Source organism: Carassius auratus, chromosome 10 (assembly GCF_003368295.1).
Source record: "Carassius auratus strain Wakin chromosome 10, ASM336829v1, whole genome shotgun sequence".
Taxonomy (NCBI): Eukaryota; Metazoa; Chordata; class Actinopteri; order Cypriniformes; family Cyprinidae; genus Carassius; species Carassius auratus.
This window is the reverse complement of record NC_039252.1, coordinates 15,223,835-15,250,413: the sequence shown is the minus strand read 5'-3', so window position 1 is coordinate 15,250,413 and position 26,579 is coordinate 15,223,835. Positions and strand designations below refer to the sequence as shown.

The following is a 26,579-nucleotide window of genomic DNA, read 5'->3' as shown; positions in this document are numbered from 1 at the left end:
CTATATGACATATTTTCAGTTATTTCACACTTTTTTGTTATGTATATAATTCCAAACATTTGGTCTGTACTGTATAATTTGTAGGGGTGATTCTTGATTACAAAATCTGTTGGAAACCCCACATTAAAGATGTGAGACCAAAAGTAGCATAGAATATCAGAGGAATTGCAAAACCAAGGCATGTATTGAATGAGAAAGCACTTTATATTCTGTACAGTTCACTTGTATTGCCATATTTAAATTATTGTGTTGAAGTATGGGGCAACACCTACTCTACAAAACCACCCTACAAATACTAAGTACATAAAAAAGAGCAATTAGGACAGTAAATAAATAAGGATATTATGAGCATACTAATTTATTGTCTTTAAAATCTCATACTTTAAAATGTTATGATCTGATAGAATTTAAACCTGCACAAAACAGTTTATACAGCAAAAAATAAAAAGCTGCCTAGAAATATACAACATTATTCACAGATAGACAGGGGTGTTACAATTTAAGAGGGGCTCAAATTGACAGCAAATTGACAGCAAAATGCACAAAAAAGCTCAAAAGGATTTTTATTTCGAAATGTGGGATGATATTGTGGAATACAGTAAACGGATATATCAAAGAAAGTGTTAATATGTTGCAATTTAAAAGGTATAAAGATTTATTTTTTTCAGAAGTAGGGGGTGAGAGTGAGAATTTCAACATTGTTGTTAATGCTGCTTGAGTTGGTTTCTGTTTTTCTTCTTTATCTTAATAGACAGATAAATTAGGACTTAATTTGGAGTAGTATTTTTGTATTATTCAAAATGGTACGTTTGATTTATTATGGCTGATTGTGATTTGATATTGGTAACTACTGAGGGTAGGATTTGTTTTTCAAACCGGTTGAATATATGTTAAAGTTTTTTGTATTTGTTTATTAGTTTTTTGTTTATTGTTATTCATTTGTATATTTATTATGTGTTTTTCCTTTTGGGTGCCTGGACACTAGTAAGGAGAATGCACAGACAAAACAAACAAGCAAAGACAAGAAGGAAATGAGCATAATATAAAGGGAGCAGAACACATGAGGATCAGGTGAACACAATTGGACAAACAAGGACTAAACAAGGGGTTGTGGTGATTGAAAACAAGGAGGCAAAACAAGAGGTTCACATGACCCACACAACAAATACACAGCCATGAGCCCAGGGACAAAATAAACAAAGACACATTAAATAAACACAGGACAGACAAGAAAGTCAGGGCAGGATCCTGACATATGCATTCTTTTAAAATCATAACAGCAATAAATTAGAAGTCCAGTGACAATTTGAACAATCAATGAATAATTTATTTAATTAGTTTAAATGCACATGTATTAAAGTAAGTGCTGTAATTTTGAAACACCCCATTACATCCATCTTCATCAATGTTTGAGAAAAAAGCTGACTAACAGGGCTGGAAGTAATCGCTCTTCAGTAAACGAATGAGCTTTCTATTGCTGGAGCTGAACAAATTTCTCCCACTGAAGAGATAAATGTTATCTGGAAGAAAAAACCATCCCAGACCAGGTTTTGACAATCTGGTTTATTAAGTGAAATGTCCACTATGTGCACAAATGCAGTTACTTTAACAGGTTTTCACTGTACCACTTTTACACTTTACACACATAAAAATAAATAATTAAATAAAAACAAGAGGACTGATATTGGGAGCATGTGAAGACATGGACCAAAACAATCCAAGGTTTTTTTTAATTATCGTACTAGCTAGATTAACAAATAACCAGACGTGACCCAATATTAATATTACCTCACAGTTAAATAGTAATGACTTTATGAATTTCTTCACTGATAAAATAGATAACATCAGAAATACAATAGCAAATGTAGATTCTACAGGGTGTAATACTTCATAATAATAATAATTAATAATAATTCCTTACATTTATATAGCGCTTTTCTAGGCACTCAAAGCGCTTTACATAGACAGGGGGTATCTCCTCATCCACCACCAGTGTGCAGCATCCACCTGGATGATGCGACGGCAGCCATATTGCGCCAGAATGCCCACCACACACCAGCTTACTGGTGGAGAGGAGACGGAGGTATGAAGCCAATCAGCGGATATGGGGATTGTTAGGAGGCCATGATGGTCAGAGGCCAATGGGCGAATTTAGCCAGGATGCCGAGGTAACACCTCTACTCTTTTCGAAAAACATCCTGGGATTTTTAATGACCACAGAGAGTCAGGACCTCGGTTTAACGTCTCATCCGAAGGACGGTGCTCGTTGACAGTATAGCGTCCCCATCACTACACTGGGGCGCTAGGACCCACACAGACCACAGGGTGAGCACCCCCTGCTGGCCTCACTAGCACCTCTTCCAGCAGCAACCTAGCTTTCTCAGGAGGTCTCCCATCCAGGTACTGACCAGGCTCAGCCCTGCTTAGCTTCAGTGGGAAACCGGTCTTGGGCTCCAGGGTGATATGGCTGCCGGCTACTTCAGCATCAGCTTCATTCAGCGCACCCAAAGGTAAACTGCAGTGTTTTACAACTATAAGACAGGAAGAGCTAAATAAACTTATCACTGCATCTTAACCAACAAGATGCCTGTTAGATCCTGTAATGACTAAATTATCTTATTAAGAAGCCACAATTAGATCCTAGTGAAATGGCAAATGACAGACCCATTTCAAGTCTTTCATTTATGTCTAAAAATTTTAAAAAAGTTGTCTGCTCAATTGTTCTCCTTGCGGCAAAAAAAAAAAAAAAATTCTCTATGAAAAATTTCGGTCAGGTTTCTTGCCCCACCATAGCACAGAAACTGGACTTGTTAAAATTACAAATTACTTGCTTCTTGCATCAGACCAAGGCTACATCGTATTGATAGTTTTACTTGATCTTAGTGCTGTGTTCGACACCATAATTCATGATACAAAACTATACAGGTATTCAAGGGCAGGCTTTAAGATGGTTCAGATCAAATCTGTCCTATTATTTAAATGGAGAGTCAATTTCATAGATTACAGTTTGCAACTAGATGGATGTACTGTTACTTCCGCTGTAGTCAAAATCTGGGTGTAATATTAGACAGCAACTAATCTTTTGAAAATCATATTTCCCATGTTACAAAAACAGCATTCTTCCATCTTAGAAACAATTCCAAGCTACGAAACCTATTTCTGATGCAGAAAAGCTAGTTCATGCATTTATGACCTCTAGACTATTGTAATGCGCTGCTAGAGAGTTGTCTTGCATCTTCAATAAACAAGCTACAGTACAGGTAGTCTGGACTTTTGGTAGTTCCTAGGATAGCGAAGTCCACTAAAGGAGGTAGAGCTTTTTCATGTTTGGCTCGCAAACTCTGGAATAGCCTTCCTGAAAATGTTCGGGGTTCAGACAAACTCTCTCTGTTTATATCTAGATTAAAAACTCTTTGGCCAAGCATTCAAATAATGCATCTCATAATCTTGGACTGCAGTTACATCTGATCAAATACACATTATTATTCCTTGGGTTAAACTAATTCATTTTACTTGGATGGGAAAGCAGCTACGCTAATTATGTCATTCCGTGGTAACTACGATTTAAACAAGCTTCAGTCTGGATCCAGAACACCTGAGAAGAGATGATGCCAAACCCTCAGAGGACCTCAGATGATGCCAATCCTGAAACAACATACAGAACTACATAATTTTGCAATAAGTTTGATTGCATCATATAATAATTGCTGTTAATAGTGTTCATTGTCTGTTTGAATCTTTGATTGATTTTTCTGTACATTTCTGCCATATGTACATAAACTGACAGTCACCACTAATAAGCTACTACTAAATACTGTAGAAACTGAATTTTCTGTAAAGTTGCTTTGCAACAATTTGTATCGTCAAAAGCGCTGTATTAATAAACTTGAATTGAATGTTACTGTAAACATCTTGAACTGTCATTTAATTAATATTTGTAATTAATTAATGTAACGGCTGACATCGCCCTGGAAATACAGCTGATTTATCTGGGGGGTTTTTCATGCACAAGAATATTTCCTTTCTCGGTGTGAAGAAAATGATAAAAAAAATTGAAATAATAATAATAATCACTATTACATAATACTACATTCAATTATTTTTTCTATGTATCATTGTACTTATTATTAATATATTTCGTTCCTCTATATATTAATTTATTTATTCTCTGCTTTGCGTATGCTATGCTATTTTGTGTTCAGTTAAAAAATGTACATTTAAAAAATAAGTTTCTTGCATGGGTATTTATGATATCAAAGATTCTGCTAAATGCATGAATTAAATTTTAACTTCCCAACCTTTCTCTTTTTTTTTTATCAAAATTTGCTTTTTTACCTTGCTGCCCCTTTCCATTTTGCAATCAAGCAATCCAAATATTATAAAACTATAACACTTACCAAAGCCTGTCTGACACTGATGTACAGTACTCTATAGAGGTGGGATTTGGACAGCTGCCTTTTATATTCTTTGAATTTATTATATTTAATGAATGTCTGACAGTCAAAAAGTTGGAACACAACTTTGAAACCTTATGATACAAACGTGTGTGATTAAAAAAACCAACTTGCTTTGATACGAGATATTATTTTGTGTTGCTTTTGATAAAATAAGCTCTTTTTTATCATTGAACAAATATATGTTTTTTAATTAATTTTATAGCATATGAATGATTGAAAACCAAAAACAGACAGAGACCAGGAGGGAGGTGAAGCGGCGGAGGACTAGGGGAGGGACGGAGAGCCAGGTAAAATGGGGAAAACAGAAACAAGAGGACCAGTTAGAATGGGGAAACAGAGACAAGACGACCAGGTAAAATGGGAAAACAGAGACAAGAGAAGTGCAACACAAAACAAGGAGTCCAGGAGGGTGGTGGACCGGCGGAGGATCAGGGGGAGGGATGGAGGGCCAGGTCCTTAGAGGGAAACAGAGTGAAAGACACAGACTAGAAACCCAGGAGGGAGGTGGACCGGCGGAGGATCAGGGGGAAGGAGGGCCAGGTCCATAGGATGAAACAGAAAGAAAGACACAGACAGAAGAACAACAAAAAATAAACACAAGTCCAAGAAGGACTTCACGTGACGCCCACTAGGGCGGAGCAGAAGACCACCATAACTGTGTGGTCGGGACGGACGCCCCCCAGGGCGGAGCAGAAGACCACCATAACTGTGTGGTCGGGACGGACGCCCCCCAGGGCGGAGCAGAAGACCACCATAACCGTGTGGTCAGGACGGACGCCCCCCAGGGCTGAGCAGAAGACCACCACAACCGTGTGGTTGGGCAAACAGGAGGACAAGTCTGGTTGGGCAAGTCTGTAACATAAAACATGAAAATGTTAAGGGTAGCCTCCGTGGCCACAACAGGATCTGTTGGGTGTTCAGAGAGTTCGACTGAGACGTGACGAGACTCAGAGGCGAGGAGAGACTCTGGTAGTTCAGCAGAGACATGGAACTGCTCTGGCAGTTCAGAGACGTGGAGAGGCACTGATAGTTCAGCAGAAATGTGGAATGGCTCCGGCAGTTCAGCAGAGACGTAGAGAGGCTCTGGCAATTCCACAGAGAAGTGACGAGACTCTGGTAATCCCATGGTGTTTATACCGGACTCCAGAAGATCAATGCTGACTTGACTCTGCTCATGAAGATTATTGGTGACTTGCATTTGTTCATGAAGATCAATGGTGACTTGCCTTTGTTCATGAAGATCAATGGTGACTTGCCTTTGTTCATGAAGATCAATGGTGACTTGCCTTTGTTCATGAAGATCAATGGTGACTTGAATTCTCCCATGAAGAACCCCGGTGACTTGACTCTGTCCTTGAAGATCACCGGTGACTTGACTCTGTCCTTGAAGATCACCGGTGACTTGACTCTGTCCTTGAAGATCACCGGTGACTTGACTCTGTCTTTGAGGATCACCAGTGATTTGGCTCTGTCCTTGAGGATCACCAGTGATTTGGCTCGGTCCTTGAAGATCACAGGTGACTTGGCTTAACTCTGGAAGGTCAACGGTGACTAGCCCTGACTCTGGAAGGTCAATGGTGACTAGTCCTGACTCTGGAAGGTCAACGGTGACTAGCCCTGATTCTGGAAGGTCAAAGGTGACTAATCCTGACTCTGGAAGGTCCACAGTTACGAAGCCTGACTCTGGAGGGTCCACAAGCACCTGACTCGACTTTGGAGGGTCAACCGGAACCTGACTCAATTCTGGAAAGTCAACGGGCACCTGACTCGACTCTGGAAGGTCAACAGGAATCTGACTTGATTCAGGAGGATCAACTGGAACGTGACTTAACTCAGGATGGTCAACAGGAGCCTGACTCGACTCTGGATAGTCAACTGGAAACTGACTGGACTCTGGAAGGTCAACAGGAACTAGCCCTGACTCTGGAAGGTCAACGGTGACTAACCCTGACTCTGAAAGGTCGACGGTGACTAACACTGACTCTGGAAGGTCGACGGTGACTAACCCTGACTCTGGAGGGTCCACGAGCACCTGACTCGACTCTGGAGGGTCCACGAGCACCTGACTCAACTTTGGAGGGTCAACCGGAACCTGACTCAACTCTGGAAAGTCAATGGGCACCTGACTCGACTCTGGAAGGCAGTGGCGGTTCTACACAGAGGCCTAGGGAGGCCCGTGCCTCTGTAGACATGTCCCTGGCCACCCCTGTGGCCACCCCCGCGCTGAAAAAAAAAGTAATATGATTTTACACGCAAGCGCCAAAAGCGGAACTAATGTGATGCAACGTTCTACATGGGTAAATTAGTGCAGCACACCCAAACACTTAGGAACTTAATCATATTCAGGAATGCAAACATCGCGCTTTTCAGTTTGGGTGACTTGGTCATCTGAAGCAATTCCATAGCTTAATGTTATGGACAGAAGACTATTTACATCATTAAATTAAAGTTTATGGAAACCTTGTTTTCCCTCCTCTGCGGCTGTCAATCATTCTCCATTCAGTATTCAAATTGCGCGCACCTCGTCCATTTACAACAGGATGCATGGTAAAACTCTCTCCAATATTATATACTCACATTATAATGTTTGATCTGTAGATAAAAAGGCTGTGGATTTGCATAAAATGAATTTTATTTTGTGTATTTGTATTTGATGTTTGTTGCTGTTTTTAAAAGACTCGCTTGTGCCTGTTAGATCACACACGTTTTAAAAGCCGTAAACTTTTAAAATCACTTTGAGATCAGTTTTGAAGCGTTTCATACCATCATGGTTTTGCGCACTGAAAGATTATTAAAAGCTTATTTTATTTTTTGCCTGCACAATTCATTTAAAATAAGCATAATTTAATTGTATATTATTTCTGTGTAGTGTGATGTAAGCATTATAAATATATACACTTCTGAATTGTTGACATTCATATATAAATATTAAATTGTGAAATGTATGATTGCCTGATTGAATTTTATAAGAGTACTAATAGTAATTTGTTTTTATTAACATGTTTAGATTGTGTAAAATTACTGTGTAGATTTTTTCAAGAATTACTTTTTGTATTTATTTGTATAACATTTAAATAAAATATGTTGACATTTTTAATGTGCCCCTCTGGTTAAACACTTGCCCCCCTAGTAAAATTTTTCTATAGCCGCCACTGCTGGAAGATCAACAGGAATCTGACTTGATTCTGGAGAGTCAACTGGAACGTGACTCAACTCTGGAGGGTCAACAGGAACCTGACTCAACTCCGGAGGGTCAACGGGAATATGACTAGACTCTGGAGGGTCAACCGGAACCTGACTCAACTCTGGAAAGTCAACGAGAACCTGACTCAACTCAGGAAAGTCAACGAGAACCTGACTCAACTCAGGAAAGCCCACTGCAGCTGACATCCTCTGCAGTGGCTCCGGGCTGGCGGCCACCCTGTGCAGTGGCACTGGGTTGGTGGCCATCTTGTACTGTGGTGCTGGCTCAGCAGACATGACTTGAACAGTCTCTGGATCGGCAGACGTGACGTGAACACTCCTGGGAATCTCTAGGATCTTTGACAGCATGGAGAAATAATCCAAAAACGTCTCAGCGGCCATCTTGGGCATTGGCGCTGAGCTGTGCTGGTGTCCATCTTGCCTCGTGGCGCTGGGTTGACGGCCATCTTGTGTTGTGGTGTTGGGCTGGCTTCCATCTTGCCTTGTGGTGCTGGGTTGGCAGCCATCCTGTGCAATGGTGCTGGGTCAGCGACTATTCTGTGCAGTGGCGCTGGGTTGGCAGCCATTTTGTGCAGCAGCACTGGACTGGCGGCCATCTTGTGCAGCGGCGCTGGCTCGGTAGACTTGCGCCTCCTCTCCCCTCTCCATCCACAATTGGGAGACGGCGGCTCCCATCTGAACCCAGGGTCGACGGGGGGCCACAGTGGAGAGCGATGCCGGACCTCCTCTCGACCACTCACTCCTGAGCAACCTCCCCTGGTCCCACGGAACACGACCAGGCGGGTACCCTCAAAACCATTCCTCGGTGGCTGGGGAGGAGATATGAACAGACATACCACTGGATCTCGTTGATGGAGTCCTTCTGTGACGATCGTGCACCAGAGAGACACAGGGAGATAGAGAGATCCAATTGCAGGTATTTATTCAATAAAGGGTAATCCAAATCGTTGTCAAACACAGCCAAGGTCAAAACCAAAAAGACAGTCCAAAATAAAAAAACAAAGGAAAAGGGACAGGAAAGGGAACTCGGAAAACGAGCGGACTCGGAGGACGAGCAGACAGGAAGAATCTCGGGGGACGAGAATGCTGATACACGAAGGGTAAGGACATACAAACAACAGGGAAAGACTGTTTTTTATAGGGAGGCTAATGACAATAAAGTAACTGCACCTGGTGCAATTAACAGGAGTGCAATTACTGTGAAGACAGGACCAGACTAGAGGAATTCTAGTGCCTACGGTGAAGTGCCTAAGGGGAAGTGAGCCCACTAGTGGACACCCAGAGAAACAGAGACTAGACAGCGTGACAAATTCAGTGAAGTCAAGGATGTAATGTCACTGGTTATCAAGACACATGTGATTCAAGATGGCCATTAGATTTTCTCCAATAGTAAATAATACAGACCCTTGTATCTCCCAATAATAAAACAAGCTCAGGTTGTAATAACACATACCAAATTTGAGCTGATTGTGGTGCTAAAGGGTTCAAGATTTTCCAAGAAAACATGGAAGACTTTAATTAGACAAATTTAATTGTCTTGTCTCAGTTACATTCGGCCAAATATGTATAGAATTCTAAAAATATATTTTGATAACACTAAATTATGCATCAAAATTAATGTTCTGCTTTTGCAAAATGTCTTTTTTTAGTTGAATCAGAACCCTGTGAATGTAATTGATTCAGCCCAAAGATTCAATGCCCTAGCTGCCATAATTATTTTACTGAACAATGTTTCATGTTGTTTATATTATTATATACTAAGCTATTCATCACAGATGAACTGATAGATTAAAACTTACCCTTTGTAGCAAATGAGATCATGATGTCAGCTGTGCTGCTGTAAAAACGAGTGAATTTCATTGGAGTGACTAGATTCATCCACTTCAGCTACTGACATGTCAGGGGAGTAGTTCACGATCCTGAGGAAAAGGATCATTCTCTGGATCTTCTTTTTTAACTCTGGCTTGTGATTGTTATCACACACACACTCATTGTAAGTAAGATGTGTGCTCTGCCATTTGGTTGTTGTTTTTCCAAACATTAAGAACTCATCAACATCTGTAACTCCACAACGGGACTTCCTCATCACCTCCAGCATATCTTTGTCTAGTGTGCAGTGACATTAAGCCCAAAAAACTTCTACATCTCTTTCAGCTTTTCAGGCAGTGGATCCGGCAGCCAGACTGGTGGATTTGGAACTGTGTATACCAGATTGTAGAAGCTCATTAGGAATTTCTAAAGAATAAAAAAACAAGGAATCATCAGAAGAATTAGAAATATGACCAGGGACAAACAATTGTAATATAAACAAACCTTTGCAATTTCATAATCAGTAGTGGGCTGTGAAATCGGAACAGCATAAATAACAAGCACCAGACTTGAAGAAAACACAACTGATGGTGAATCCTCATGTTGTGAACTGCTTCTTCTGCTCGTGTGCTTAGCTTCTGATTAATCAATGTCTGATGACAACTTATATACTCTTAAAACTGTGAGGTGTTGAGCCACATCTGAAATTATAAGCTTCTGTGACTAAACCAACAAACTGACTGGCAAGACAATAATAACAGGATTTTCAACTTTCCTGACAAAACTTGACTTCCTCGCCCAGATACCTGTATAATTTCTCATCCTCAGACCTTCATTTAACAGCAACATTTCCAAATTTGTATGTAATATAAACAGACTCTTGTATGGTATTAATATTTGGTTATATTTCTTAAATCAGCTACATAGATACATAACCCAGTTAATTCATACTTTTATCTTCTAGATAAAATTAAATACAGTATGTTGTCTTTATGATGTCTTTGGTCATTTTTAAAATGGGAAAATTTGCATTGTAGGGTTAGAATTTCGGTCAGAAATTATTTTTATGAATTGCAATTTACAGTGGGACTGCCCAATTGAGAAAACAAAATGTAAATTTTTGTGCAAAGAGAGTGAGGTGTAGTTGAGGTATTATGTAAAGTCTACAGGTAAGGCCAGCCATTGTCACTCTTTATGGTCAGATAAATGAGCATTATTCATAATTAATGTACCAATGATGACTGAGACTATCAAACTTAAAAAAGAAAAATCCATAAGCACCATAAAACTACTATGATAGTGGTCCATATTGTCACAGTTTGGTTCATGGGGGAACAAACAAGGATGATGTAATGATGATGATGATGATAGAACAAAATATTTAAGAAGCCACAGAGAGCCAGGCATGAATAGACATACACATTAACAATAAACTTAATAACCAACAAGCTAGAACACAAGAGACAAGGACTAATATAGCACAGATAAGGTGCAGGTGAGCACAATGAGGTGATTAACTAATAATGAGAACAGGAACGACCAAATATGGACACACAGGGAGAAACCACAATCAACAGTCCACAGGGGTGTGACAGATCGACCCCCTCCCAGAAGGCATTTCCTTAAAACTGTGAAAAGGTCTGAAACAAGAGAGGCATCTTGTATACTTGTGACAAAACAACAGTCTTGAACATACGTGCTTGAGTGCCAGAATAATTATTTTTCCAAGGTTTGTGTGCCTAACTCAAGAAGTATTAAAGATATTGCAATATGATTTTAGATTCTAGTCTTAATAAACTTTTCTTTTTGAGTCTCCATTGTCAAGTACTGTCAATCAATTAATCACGATTAATTGTATCCAAAATAAAAGCTTTTGTTTACATAATATGTGTGTGTACTGTGTATATTTATTATGAATATATAAATACAAACACATACAGTACACATTTTTAGAAAATGTACATGTCTATATATATATTCATGCAATTTATATATATATATATATATATATATATATATATAAACATAATATATAATATTTTACTATTTATATATACATAATAAATATACACAGTACACGCAGATATATTATATAAATGAAAACTTTAACCAGCATCACCTTTTCTGGCACCAACATTCCCCTCATCAACATTCACAAATCTTGGTGTAAAAATTGACTCCGAACTCACTTTTAAAGCTTGTATAAATCACATATGCAAGACCTCTTTCTACCACCTCCGTAACATCTCCAAACTCCGCCCATTCTCACCCTCTCAGATGCCGAAAAGCTGGTTCATGCCTTTGTCTCTTCCAGACTGGACTACTGCAATGCAATTCTCATTGGGAAAGAGTCTGCAGAGGCTTCAGTACATCCAAAACTCTGCAACTAAGATCCTGATGAAAGTGCGGAAACATGAGCATATTACTCCCATTCTTCACTCACTCCACTGCCTTCCTATCTCCACCAGGATTGAGTACAAGGTTTCCCTCCTAACACATCAATGCATCCATGGACATGCCCCCCTACCTCAAAGAACTTATCATCCCACAAAGCACAACCCGTTCCCTCCGTTCAGCTCACTCAAACCTCCTCCACATACCCAGAACCATACTCAGGAGAATGGGAGATAGGGCCTTTTGTACTGTTACCCCACATCTGTGAAATACCCTCCCTGACTCCTTGAGGGCACCTCAATCCACTCACTGTTTCAAAAAAGGCCTTAAGACATTTCTTTTTAGCAAAGTTTTTTCTTTTACCTGTAGCACTTTGAGATCTCTGATGTAAAGTGCATGATTAATAAAATGTATTATTATTATTATTATTATTATTATTAATCATGATTAATCAATTGACAGCACTTATACTGTATGTATACTGAGATCCATAATGAGATCCCTAAATCTCTGGAAGCGAACCATATGGCCTTAAAAATGAAGATGCCAAAAGGAATGTTTGTTAAGACCAAATATCTAAAAGGGCGTTAAGATATCTTTAATACTTCTTCAGTTACAGGAATAAAAATGAAAACTGCTTTTACACCATTTTTGAATGGTCACTACAATTACTAAAGTCAACAGGTTTTACTAACAGACCTACTAATCTCTGTATAAAAAATACATTATGATGATGCCATTTTACAGTAATTTGGCTCTGAACACAGAATAACCCTCCTATATTTGGTGTCAAGCTGGTTAATAAACAAACCCCAAAACAAACAGATTTTTCATCAAACTGCTCAAATCTTTATTTTTAAATTGCATCAGTCATAGGACATGTTTTGTTTTGTTCTTGTGTTGCAAATAATACTTTACTGTAAAATAAGTTATACAATTAATACATTAATTAATAATTTACTTTAAAAACACTGACAGGTCAGATTCTCCTTCATGCAGGCAGTAGTTTGCTGAGCTTTAAAGAGAAACTCAACTTGAACTGACTAACAGGGCAGGAAATAATTATTGTTCAGGACACGGAGCAGCTTTCTGTTGTAGGCTCCAAACTCAAACATCTTTGATCCACTGAAGAGATAGTTGAAACCTAAAAATTATCATGAAAGACATAGACATAATGTTAGATATAGGATTATATTTTAGACTTTATGGTTTGTAAGTCACTTTAAATAAAAGCGGCTGTTAAAGGAATGAAAGAAAAACCCATACCTTTAAACTGGAAGGCAGCGGTCACCTTGCCAGTCATTCCAGGGAAAACTTCTTCCACCGGTTTAGGATAACCTTTCTCTATTCTGCGTTGCTCCTCATTGTAACTGTCCAAAATAAATCATGTTAATTGTAGGTTCTTGAAAAAGATGAGCAACTCAATCAGACTAAGTGATTTACTGACCTATAAATCTTGTTGTTAACAAAAAACAGGATTTTGTAGCTGGTCTCATCGTAGAGGACTGCGTCGACTTTCTTCACTTTTTTTGGCAAACGGAACATGCTGAGACTCTTGGGATATCCCCGTACCACATCGTAGCCATAGAGAGCCCACACCTTCTCACCTGAGGTGTGACAACATTTTCAAATTATATTTTATGCCTCATATAACATAGTTATCTTCACTAAAATATGCATTCTTTATTGGCATGTATTGTTCCATGAAGAACCTTTAACATCCATGCACTCTTGGAAGTTTTGGAAGTTTTCACAAAAGAACTTGTCAGTGAACAGTTTCTCACTGAAAGGTTCTTTGAGGAACACAAAATGGTACTTCTATGGTAACGCTATAAATAAATAAATAATAATAGATAAAAAAAACATTTTAAGAGTTCTGTCATTTCTATTCATATGGTTTTTACCTTTGATAATGAAGACTTTGTCCTCAAATGTACTCTCGAATGCTGCATCGATATGATTTGGAATCTGAGGCCAGAAGCTTTTGATGAGATGCTGTTCAACGTTTCTACTCAGAGGATAACTACGCCAGAAGAAGCTGCGAATAAAGCCAGATATACTGACGGGTCAGAGATGACTGAACACAGCTCACGAGGACATGTTAGAGGCATTTCTGTCTCTTTACCTTCCTTTGAAGAACATGATCTCTCCGCGGAGCATGGTGACAGCATCCAGGACCAGTTTGGGATCACATTTGTTTGGGGTAACTGGTGGTGGGGGTTTTGGACCTGTTCCATCAGAGTTTGGGCCTGTTTGATAAAAAAGTTCAATTATTGGAAACACCACTTTTAGCGTCTTTTCAAACCATCATTGATGTTTCTGATTGGTTTACCATAAAGATACTGGATTCCGTCGACATCATCTTTAGGGAGGACAAAGGTATCGATGTCTCTGTAAACGTAGGTGGGATACATCAGTGCACCCGGATCCTGGGAATGTTCGAGCCCAAGAGAGTGTCCGAACTCATGGGCAGCCACCAGGAACAAATTGTAACCTGGGGAATAAGTGGGAATGTTAAAACAGCTGGGGTTTTCTTTTGTGCGTTGGTACAAACTGGAGATGTTTCCAAAGTAATCTGCCCTCACCGTGAGGAGATCTGTAGAGGAACTTCTCGTCATCATCAAAATGGGCATCACCACCGATGCCTTCAAATGGAGGGAAAGCGTGAGCCAGAAAACCATTTGGCCCGTCAAAGGGGTATCCATCACCATGATCTGAAAAGAAGAAGAGATTTGTTGTTTAAACTCTCTCTCTCTCTCTCTCTCTCTCTCTCATATATATATATATATGTGTGTGTGTGTGTGTGTGTGTGTGTGTTGAAAAGTTGAAATGCACAATATTTTTACAAATATATATTTGACACATGAAAATGAAACATAATCGGCACATTATGTTTCAATATTACAAATACATGAAATATCTTTTTTTTAAATCTATCTTTCATTTCTCTTTACTTTTGTATAGATTTCAACTTAAAATATAAAAAACAATAATCAAATAAACTTTATATGGAAGAGATTGAAACTTGATATATATTTGGAAAACCAGATAAGAATACTCATTAAAAACAGGAAGTTTTGCAGTTTAGTTTTAAAAACTGACCTCTAACAGAAAAGGAGATCATGATGTCAGCTGTGCCGCTGTAGATACGTGTGAATCTCAGAGGAGTCACATCTGCCCACACTTGCAGGGCCCTTTTAATGGAATCATCCACCTCAGCTTCAGACATGTCAGGGGTGTAGTTCTCAATCCTGGTAAAAAAAAAAAAAAAGACAGTAACATAAATGTCACAAGTCCTTTTTATTCAGTTTTGTCTTAAACAGTTTTGGCTGTTAACAGGTCTCACCTGTAGGTCAGATCATGTTTTTTCCACTTGTAGTCCCCTTGGAAAGTAGAGTAGGCCGCAACGTCTGGAACCCCGCAGCGTGGCTTCTTCATCAAATCCAGCGTCTCCTCATCCAGCTTCCCTGTCACCTTGAGTTTAAAGAACTGCTGCATCTCTTTCAACCTCAGACTCATGGCACTGGAGCGTTTTTCAGCATCAGAATTGGTCTGCTTTGGCAAGCCATATAACTGAGTCAGGTAATTCTGAAAACAAAGATCAACGTTAGTTTACATTCTGTATCTAACAGCATTGTCAAAGTAGTTTAAAGAGTGTAAATTACCACTGCGATGCTCTCTTTGTCTTTATCAGCAGGTGGCGCTATAGGGCTGGTGTAACCAGAAACCAGCAGAGCGAGAAGAACGCACAGCTTGTAGTAGCTCTTCATGTTGCTTCTCTTTCAAGAAACTGATGCAGTCTGTGTTTTGCTCCCCTCTTATATACACCAAAGACGGACAGATTGTGCAACACGAGATTGAGTCACAGGAAACAAATCAGGGAATGACATAATAATAAATATGACAAAATATTTACACTAGGAGTGGTCAACTCTCAACCAACCAAGGGACCCCCAATACATTTCTGCATTACATAGCTGATGATAAAAATACAGTATACTGTACACACACACACACACACACACACATACACACGTTTAACACTGTCACATTAACAGTCAAATAAATAATCAAATAAACTTTCTATAGAAGAGATTAAAACTCGGTTTCATAGTTTGTATCTATATTTAAAACTGTCACATTAACTTAGTTTTTAATTAAAAACACACACACACACAAACACACACACACACACACACACACACACACACACACACACACACACACACACACACACACACATATATATATATATATATATATATATATATATACAGGAGCATCTCAATATATTAGAATGTCATGGAAAAGTTCATTTATTTCAATAATTCAAGTGAAACTTGTGTTTAAAAAAATTTTCAATGCACACAGACTGAAGTAGTTTAATTCTTTGGTTCTTTAAATTATGATGATTATATTCATATTTAACAAAAACCCACTAATTTACTATCTAAACAAATTGGAATATGGTTACATGCCAATCAGCTAATCAACTCAAAACACCTGCAAAGGTTTCCTGAGCCTTCAAAATGCTTTGATTCACTAGGCTGCACAATTGTGGAGAGAAGACAATCATTGCAAGGAGGGTAAGCCACAAACAAGAATTGCCAGAGAAGCTGGCTGTTCACAGAGTGCTGTATCCAAGCATGTTAACAGAAAGTTGAGTGGAAGTAAAAAGTGTGGAAGAAAAAGATTTACAACCAACTGAGAGAACCGCAGCTTTATGAAGATTGTCAAGAAAAATTGATTCAAGAATTTGAGTGAATTTCACAAGGAATGAACTGATGCTGTGGTCAAGGCATACAGACGTATCAAGGAATTTGGCTACAGTTGTCGTGTTCATGTTGTTAAGCCACTCCTGAACCAAAGACAACATCAGAGGCATCTAACCTGGGCTAAGGAGAAGAAGAACTGGACTGTTTTTTCAGATGAGAGCAGGTTTTGTATTTTATTTGGAAACCAAGGTCCTAGGGCCGTATTTTAACGATCTTAACGCAAAGTGTAAAGCGCACAGCGCAGATGCAGTCGGGGTGTGTTCAAATCCACTTTTGCTATTTTAACGACGGAAAAACGGTCTGGGCACTGGGGCCCATTTTTGGAATGGGTTCTCCATATTCTCTTAATGAGTAATGGGTGTAACGTTCAATAAACCATTCAGAGTGTCATCTCCATTTCCCTTTAAGAGCGAGATGCGCTCGCACCATGGCGGAATGCAATTGACATGGCAGATTTTTTGGCAGAAAAGCTAAATGCATCATTCTAATACACGCAATGACTATCCATCATTACATTTTTATATTTATGTAGCCTAATATTCTTTTAAACTGTAATCCCATGGCTGCACAAATGGAATGGACGGGGAAAACTCAAACAGCGCTGGACTGAAACTAGCAAACACACTTGTGCTGCGACTTGCGTCGCATTGCGCTGGGTGTATGATAGAGCCCCTATCTGGAGGAAGGGTGGAGAAGCTCATAGCACCTGTTTACCAAGAAATTTTGGAGCATTTCATGCTTTCTTCTGCCGACCAGCTTTTTGAAGATGCTGATTTTATTTTACAGCAGGATTTGGTACCTGCCCACACTGCCAGAAGCACCAAAAGTTTGTTAAATGACCACGGTGTTGGCGTGCTTGACTGTCCAGTAAACTCACCAGACCTGAACCCCAGAGAGAATCTATGAGGTATTGTCAAGAGGAAAATGAGAAACAATAGGCCGGAAAATGCAGATGAGCTGAAGGCCACTGTAAAAAAAAACCTGGGCTTCCATACCACCTCAGCAATGCCACAAACTGATCACCTCCATGCCACGCCGAATTGAGGCTGTAATTAAAGCTAAAGGAGCCCTTAACAAGTATTGAGTACATGTCTTATGAAGTATTCTAATTTATTGAGATTTTATGAATCCTGGATTTACATTATTTACACAAAGTATATATAATCATTAATGCAAGAAATCTAGCAAAAAAAAATGAAAGTAAAATTAAAAATAAATTGTGTTATAATGGTCATCTTACTTAAGCTTTTACATAATAACTCTAGTTGCAATAACTGTGGTATTTGTGGTAAGACCATAGTAAGCAGACAAAGTGCAGCTCTTCATTACATACCTATGGTTGATCAATGTTACTGTTTTCTTTTGTATAAAGTGAAAATTGTTTTATCATTTAGAAAGTATATCTGCCAAGTTTGTCGCTAACATTATTTAGCATGACTATTTGTTTATAGATTTAAATTAAGCAAAAAAGAAAAATTGGTATATGTACAACATATCCTGCCCCAAATATAGTCCACATGTAATCCATTATTGTAGTTGTGTTGGCTACAAAATCCCACTATTTCTCATGCATCATCTTGAGTAGGGGAAGCCCAATGCATTCAAAACATCCTCTTTGTTAGTGTTGTAATGAGATGCGTGACATGAGCAGATGGGTTATGACAGCTCTGCTTTAGTCACTCTGGTAGTCAATGGTTTGAAACTGTTTCCCGACAGTGTTTTTGAACACCTTCTGAGCTTATTATTAAAGACTATTGTTAGTGATTTGAGTAGCTGGTTTGATTAAATACGATTAAATCCAACAGTCCATTAGAACCAAAAATGTCCTAAACAGAGTAAAATGTAGTTTTCTTTGGTTTTAATACATGATGAATCTGCAAAAAAAAAAAAAAAAAAAAAAAAACAATGATGACCAGCAAAAGCATGAAAAGATTCATCATGTACTAAAACTAAGCTAAAATAATGAACTGCTCTATAAATAAAACTGTATCAGTTGGGAAAGTTGGAGTCAGATGCTGTATCCCACACAAAAAGGCTATAGACCAAATGTGTACACTGGGGAAAATATTTCTTTGATTACAAATATTTTGCATGCTTACAAAGAAATGAAGGGTCTGAAATTTTTGGAGACAGAATATCAACCATAAAACCAAACATTAAAAAAAAACATTATATAAAGGTAAAAAATGGTTTGCATTTCAGTGAGTGTCTAATTAAATATCTAATCAAATTACAAACCCTTCTTTTCTTTGTAAGTGGGCAAACTTTCGAAATCAGAAGGGGATCAAATAAATATTTTCCCCACTGTGCATACTCTTTCATCACATGTGTGGTTCATATGCTACTGAGGCAATTTATTTCAATATCATTTAAAGAGAACTTTACATGAATCAAGCAACAGGAAACCATCAAGCCAGACGAGGTGGACGCAACAAAATAATTTGCAATTTGGTTCCCATGACCAGATGGTGTGATACTGATTTCCCAGCACTGAAGCCATGTGTTTGCAGCCAATGTCGTCACTACTTGTTTAACTTGGGGGTTGAATTTGAGTTGTTGAAGTCCTACGGAGAAATAAATACTTCCTAGACAATGAAAATGAATTTAGTCCAAAGTGTAAAAACCATGGCCTCAATTTGATTTCATTATGCGATGTTTGGTTATGTTTAAATTCTCTTTGTGGGGGGGGGGGGGATTCATTATTCACAGTTTCTGGGTCACTTTATTTTTTATTTTTTTTAGAAAGTTGTTTTTACATGATGTATTTTAAATGAATGAAATGTTATTAAATATATCTTCAAAACCCTACCTATTATATAAATCATTATAACAAGATACATTTATTGCACAAGATATTGAAGGATAGAGAAATAATAGAAACATAGAGAAATACTGGGAAAAAGACAATAGTAATATATTAATTAATGTGTAATGTTTTTGCTATCATGCTCTATTATGAACACTGAAATTATAACAAAACTATAGAACATTATTTTCACTATCATTACACTTCCTTATCTTTCGCTCTCAAAAATATATGTAAAAATATATATATTTAAATCTATCTACTGTATACTGCAAAACAAATCCTGTTTTAAATTAGTATTCTTGTAGCATTTTCCAGTTCCAATATCTAAACATCTAAACATGGTTGTTCCGCACACAACTTCACGGTAAACTATGCGTTAGCATCTTTTTGGGGTGAATTATGTCTTATTCCTCTCACCGCGAAGCAAACAGTAAAATAAAAAACTTGAACAGTCTCGCTGCTTTTTCTTCTGTGTGGGCGTATTGAAGCAGAGCGCTTCAGTTTGAATCTGAATAGCGCGTTCAGCGCGGGGCGTGGTCACATTGGATATAATGAAGGGAGACTTGAAAAACGGACATCGGAATATCTGTTAGCAGCACTTGTTACACTTCATTTTAATGACGTGTTTGTAAATGAAGATCAGCGCAGACAAAGGCTGCAGACAGCACACATACTGATAAGACGCTCGGGAGAAAACAGACACATAACTTCATAATCATACTTCGCGTTGTGATTCGGAGATGCTTGTTGGTCTAAATAAAGTTGGTAATGAACCCTCTTTTATGGCCAAACGCTTTGAAAATCCCGCCTTGTACTCACCGAGATTAGAAAAGCAGTCATCAGTGAAATGTTGTGAACCGAACAAAAGGGAATGTGTTGTACTGCTCTGGTATTGTGGTAAAAATGAATTTTAGCCATTGGTTCTTCTGATTTTCATTCTTTGGCAGTGAAAATAAAACAAACTTGCCTTTACAATTAAAAACAAACGGTCGACATGATGCTATCACACCAACCAGAGCGTCTGTGTGGGGGGTGGGGCAGGTCAGAGTTCCGTTTCTCTCGAGACGGTAGGCGGAGATTATTATGCAAAGTGTTCCTAGTGACGTACATAGAGATGGGCAAAAGATTTGAAATCTATAACGACTCGTTTCAGCGATTCAGAGTCGACTCCTTACTTTAGAAGCCAATAACTTTATAAATCGTGTACTTTTTGGTTTAATTACTTTGCACATTGTTTACACTGATGGACAGCTACATCATACACTGTAATACAGGTCATTTTTGATTTCCCATCTGTGTGGCTCTTTAACAGTGGATGAGAATCCAAATTCTGAGATGTTTCTTGGACATCCATGCGGTACCTAGAGAGAGCTCACCTCCCAGTATTGAGAGCCTGAGAGAGACAAACAAAACTAAAACTATTCCATTATATTTATGATGACGTTGAGGAAAGCCTCCTGAAATGTTGTTTGTACGTGTTCTCATAGGCAGCATCTACTCTATGTGAGCTGTGAGGTCAGGCCACAAACTTGTTATTAGTGTGATTCCTATTTGCTCAAAACTGGGATGTACCCGCCAAATAAACCTGCAACAGGAGTATCAGTCATACACTATAGTGCAACTGTACTACTGAAGTCAATGACTCAGTGTACACACATGGAGCCAGACTACCTGTCTTTAAAGAAAACTAGCTCCTGTTGCATAACTGTCAGTGCGTCGAATAATAGCATAGGATCATATTTATCAGTTTTTTTGCCCATTGATGTAACTTTGCAAAGTCTGATTCATTCAGAGAATCAATTGATTCAGTTTTATGTCAATCTGAGTCACTGTGCTATTGTTTTCGACTTTCTTTTATTACTCAAATTGATTTTATATTAATTTCAAACGGTTTTGTGCAAGAAGAAATATTACATTTATAGTTATATAATTAGATAATTATGCATTTTATTGCCCCTAATAGGGATACTCCACCTCAAAATGAAAATGTTGTCATTAATCACTAACACCCATGTCGTTCCAAAACTGTAAAAGCTTTGCTCGTCTTCAGAACACACTTTAAGATATTTTGGATGAAAACCTGGAGACTTGAGACTGTCCCATAGACTGCCAAGTAACATACTTTGTCAAGATCTAGAAAATTATGAAAAGCATTGTCAGAATAGTCCATCTGCCATCAGTGGTTCAACCGTAACATTATGAAGTGAGGAAAATACTTTCGTTCAGCTCATATTCTCCAAAATGGTGCTACGGTGATGCAAAGAGACACAGAGGAGACAAATTGTTGAATAACGTCATTATTTTTGTTTTCTTTGCATACAAAAAGTACTATCGTCGCTTCATAATGTTATGATTGAGCCACTGATGGCACATCGACTATTTTCACGATGCTTTTCATACTTTTCTGTGCTTTGACAGTGTAACTTACTTGGCAGTCTATGGGACAGTCACAAGCCTCCCGGTTTTCATCCAAAATATCTTAAATTCTGTTCCAAAGACAAACGTATTCATGGACATACCATACTATACATTTCCTGTATATCTTTGACGTCCAGGAAAGACAGTTGCAAAACAGTGTGCAAGCCAAAATTATAGGCTGGGAGGATGATGGCTCCAGGGTCTGATGAATGTGGAAGGCCAAGAGCATGTCCGAACTCGTGCACCGCCACAGCAAGGAGGTTACAGCCTTCAGGAGATGCATAGGTAACATCACACATCATGTGTTGTGTCACTTCAGCACAGAAAGCATTGCAAGTATGTTTTGCAAACCCTTCATTCAGGGTCATTAAGGCATAGCTCACCTTTAAAGTAAGTAATTGTGTCATCCATGTGAATAGGCAATAAACCTTTACTACTATCAGAGAACAAAAACTGGAGCAGATGACTTCTTCCTTTTTTGGCATTTATTGTCCAGGCCTTCTCATCATCGAAGTGCACATCTCCTCCAATGCCCGGGCCGAGGAAGAAGGCATGTGCCAGGACACCTCCCTCACCATCAAACCGTGACCCATCTTCATGATCTACCATAAGTGCCACACATTAGTGCTGACAAGTGATGTATACTTACAAACACACAAACAATGAATTTGATTTTTTTTTTAAAGACAAGCTAATGATATTCAAATAAAAAATACACACACACACACACACACACACACACACACAAACATGCATGTAACTTATTTATATATTATATATAAACACAATTTATGATTAATACTGTAATAATGTTTCAGCTACTATTTTTTAAAGGTTTACTTTTTCAGTAGTATTAATAGATCTATATTAAATATGCGTATTTGGATACATATGTGTGTCTGTTGGTTTGTATTGAAGTTATATATACACATATACATCCATATATACTATATCACTATTAATATTAATATTATAAACATTCTTCAAAATGTTACTTAACTTTATATAGTATAATGTTTTGTTAATAATAAATTTATTACTTTGGGTACCAGTCACCAATGTGACTAATTTACACAAATATTCTGAAAGCTTTATACATGTTTTGCAGGCAATCCCATATTGATGATTTTACAGTAGTACTATTAACTGTGGTGACTACTCTGTTAATAAATGATGGTTCACTCCCTGAAAATACACACGCACACACAATAGAGTATGACTATTACTCAAGTTCCATAATTTCAAAGGTCAGCTTTTCTTCCCATGCCTTTGTTATTGAAGGAAATAATGATGTCAGCATCGCTCCTTCTCTGTCAGTATATCAAGGGCACTGCTTGAGCCCAAAGTTTCCATTCCTGTCTGAGTGCTGTCCTGACTTGAGCAGCTGTCAGCTTTGAGCTGAATCTGGAGGTTCTGAGTACAGAGTCATGAGAATGTGAGTCATAATGCTGTGGATTGTGCTCATGAGAGTATGTGAACCTCGCCTGTATGTTAGAGCTCTGTTCGTTCATCACATCGTTCTTCTGAACGGCTCAATGTCAGAAAGACTACAGCGAGCTCTTCTCATAACCCCTACGGTCTGTGGATCCACATCTCCACTCTCTTCCAGGCCAAAGAAGTGCTGCATCTCCTTCAGTTTGGCCTTAAATGAGTCCGGCTCTGCAGCACGATTCCATCGGCCAGTTACAGGCTTTAAGTTGTAGAATTTTTACGGGTAAACCTGTTTTATCCAATCAAATTTCAGTGAACAGACACAGAACACAACAGTCATTGCATAAAATCAAATAAATAAAAAGTTTATTAAAGTTTATAGGTTATTAAGGTTATTAAGTTATATTAAAGTTATATAAAAAAAAATAGTTTGTGATGGCCCAAGAGTAATGTTGTATTAATATCCTTTCAATATTTAAAGTCAGCATGAAATGGAGGTAGCGATTGTCTTTTTGTCTCTACTTTGACAGCTCTCTGAGTGAAACGGCATCTGAAATGAGAGGGCGGGACTTGATTTTGTCTTTCGAGGATTGATTGGATCATTGGAAGTTCAGGTGTTGCTAACAAAATGGAGGCAGATCTGAATGGCAGTTTGCAGTTAGTTGTGGGGGATATATCTCCACTGGATGCACAGCTGACACCTTAGCATGAAGAAATTTTTTATTTATTGAGGATGAAAATGACGTGGACGATTAACGGCACAAAAACAACAGTGTGCGCACACACGTGAGAGAGAAACAGCTTGAATGACTGAGCACGTCCTCCATCAGGTTAAAGGGTTTGTTCACCCAAAAATGAAAATTAGCTTGTGTTTTACTTACCCTCTAGTCATCCTAGGTGTATGTGACTTTCCTCTTTCAGACGAATCCAGTCGGAGATATATAGAAAAATTGTCCTGGCTATTCCAAGCTCTATCTTGTCAGTAAGCGGGTGTTGCAGTTGAACAGTCCGCAAGTCGTCAAAGAAAGTGCCTGCATTCATAATAAAATGTGCCACACGCAGCTCTGGGAGGTAAATAAAGGATTTCTGAATGTACAGTATGCGTTTTTATAAGAAAATATCCTTATTCAAGCATAATTAACACTTTTCTCTCACTTCAGTTATCTGTCACATGCAGAAGACATCCCGGCGGATGACGTAGCACGAATGCTAGTCTCGCTAGTTTGTGTTCAGGAGCAAAGGAAGCAAAGTTTCCTTACTTTAGCAAAGGAAAACCACTCTCCTCTTGGTTTAGATCGAAATCCTCCAACATGTTTCTTTGCAAATCCTTGATTTGTACTTCTAATTCATGACCATTGTTTTGTTTTGTTTTTGTTCTCTCACCGCATTCGTCACTAATCAGCAACAACAATGTGCTACGACATCCACCGGAGCGGCTTTCTGCATATGACAGATAACAGAAGTGATAGAAAAGTGTTTATTACATTTTAATATGGATATTTTACAAAATGCATGGATTTGCCACAGAAAGACCTTATTTCACCCCCTGGAGCTGTGTGCGACATTTTTTATTTTGAATGTTTGCGCTTTATTTGACGACTTGCGGACTGTTCAACTGTAACACCCACTGACTGCAACAATAGAGCTTGGAATAGCCAGGACAATTTTTAGAATAACTCCAACTGGATTCGTCTGAAAGAAGAAAGTCATATGCATCTAGGCTGACTCGAGGGTGAGTAAACACTAGCTAATTTTCATTTTTGGGTAATCTTTAAGTCATATTTATATTAAAAAAAATTTATAAAATAGTTTGTAGAACATTAGATTAATGTTGTAATAATATGCTAATATCCTTTCAATATTTAAGGATAGTGTACTCCCCCATGGCTCACATCAGCACTGATAGTGTTGATTTCTATAAAGCTTCAGCTATTCCCCTGTCATTTATCCCAGCGTTTACCCCTCACATCACTAGCTCCGCCCATGCGCCATAGCTCATGACCGGAAGAGAAGATGAGTCATTTTGAGGAGGAGGGGAGGTTAACAGATTTGTTTAAAGATTACTAAGGCACAGGAATTTAAAAATAATAATAAGAATGAAGTGCAGGGATAAATAATTTATAATAAACACTATAGTATTCCATAAAAAAAAAATTTACATTTTGATTTCATGCCGACTTTAACCTGTTGGCGGACGCAGTCACAAAATCAAGTCCCGCCATCTCCTTTCAGATGCCGTTTTACTCGAATACACGTCACAGTAGAGAAAAAAAATACTTCTATCGCTAAATCTATTGCCCATAGGGCTGTTTACCATAATTGTTTCAAGAATTCTACCACGGGAAGGGAAAACACCACATACAGCTGCTGCCTTTATTTTATGCTGAGAAAATTTACCCTTCAGCCAAACTAAATATATATACTTGAAAACTATTTTTTAAGACAAGCACAGAAACCTTTGGTAGTCTGCCCATGCTAATGCATGCGCTGTATTACAGTGTATTTTGAATCATCCTCTTTTTGCAATTATACACACTCATAAAAGTCACCATCATCACCAGCTCAATGCTTTTACGCAAATCGCCACTTCAGAGTTTTCACACAGTGAAACAGATGTTGTAGCTATTCACGTAGACCTGAATAGTGGAATTTCCCAGAGACTGCAGACTAGTAACTTCCCTAAGATGTTTTGAAACATCATGTGACAGCATATACAGCTTCCTGGATATACAGTAAGCAAACACATTTTTTTCTGATCGATGCAACACATATTAAATATGTGTACAGGTATATCAACATTTGTAATTTATTACTTCATGTATGCAAAAATAAGAAAACAATAATAATCCAAAAATGATCCCAAAAGTCTTCTTAAATTTTATTTTATATTTCTTGACGGAGAGACCTGCAACCAAAACTCCTAGTATCTGCATATCAATGTTGGCACCGTTCACAAGAGCCTAACATTGTAGTAGTGATTGTACTGGTCCCTTAATGCTGTTTTTTCTTTGCTAATCTGTGCAGGGTTGTCTTTCCCTGGTTTCTCGCTCTGATCAGTGAATGTCTGTGCTCTGCTCTACGAGAGCGCGCGCTCTTCCGGCAGAAGTGCCCTTAGGACCCATATAAGGAAATTCCGCTCCATCTAATGTCACACAGAGCCATACTCTAAAAAAACTTTCCGAAACTTGTGACAAACCGGAAGAGGTATTTTTGAAAGTTTGTCCATGTTTAGCATGGGAATCCAACTCTTTAACAGTGTAAAAACTCAGTATGCATGAAATA

The 26,579-nt window shown here is 38.3% G+C and overlaps 1 protein-coding gene and 1 pseudogene across 1 annotated transcript; both read right to left on the bottom strand.

Moving 5' to 3' along the window:
* Positions 1 to 12,736: 12,736 nt before the first annotated feature.
* LOC113110012 (collagenase 3) lies at positions 12,737 to 15,669 on the bottom strand. The gene is made up of 10 exons (XM_026273989.1): positions 15,530 to 15,669; positions 15,211 to 15,452; positions 14,967 to 15,115; positions 14,450 to 14,578; positions 14,197 to 14,358; positions 13,990 to 14,113; positions 13,769 to 13,902; positions 13,312 to 13,471; positions 13,131 to 13,234; positions 12,737 to 13,008 (listed from the first exon to the last, which is right to left on the bottom strand). The coding sequence occupies exons 1-10, from the start codon at positions 15,632 to 15,634 to the stop codon at positions 12,908 to 12,910; spliced, it is 1,410 nt and encodes a 469-aa protein (XP_026129774.1). The 5' UTR covers positions 15,635 to 15,669; the 3' UTR covers positions 12,737 to 12,907.
* Positions 15,670 to 19,592: 3,923 nt separating this feature from the next.
* Positions 19,593 to 23,574, bottom strand: LOC113109489 (matrix metalloproteinase-18-like; annotated as a pseudogene).
* Positions 23,575 to 26,579: the final 3,005 nt, after the last annotated feature.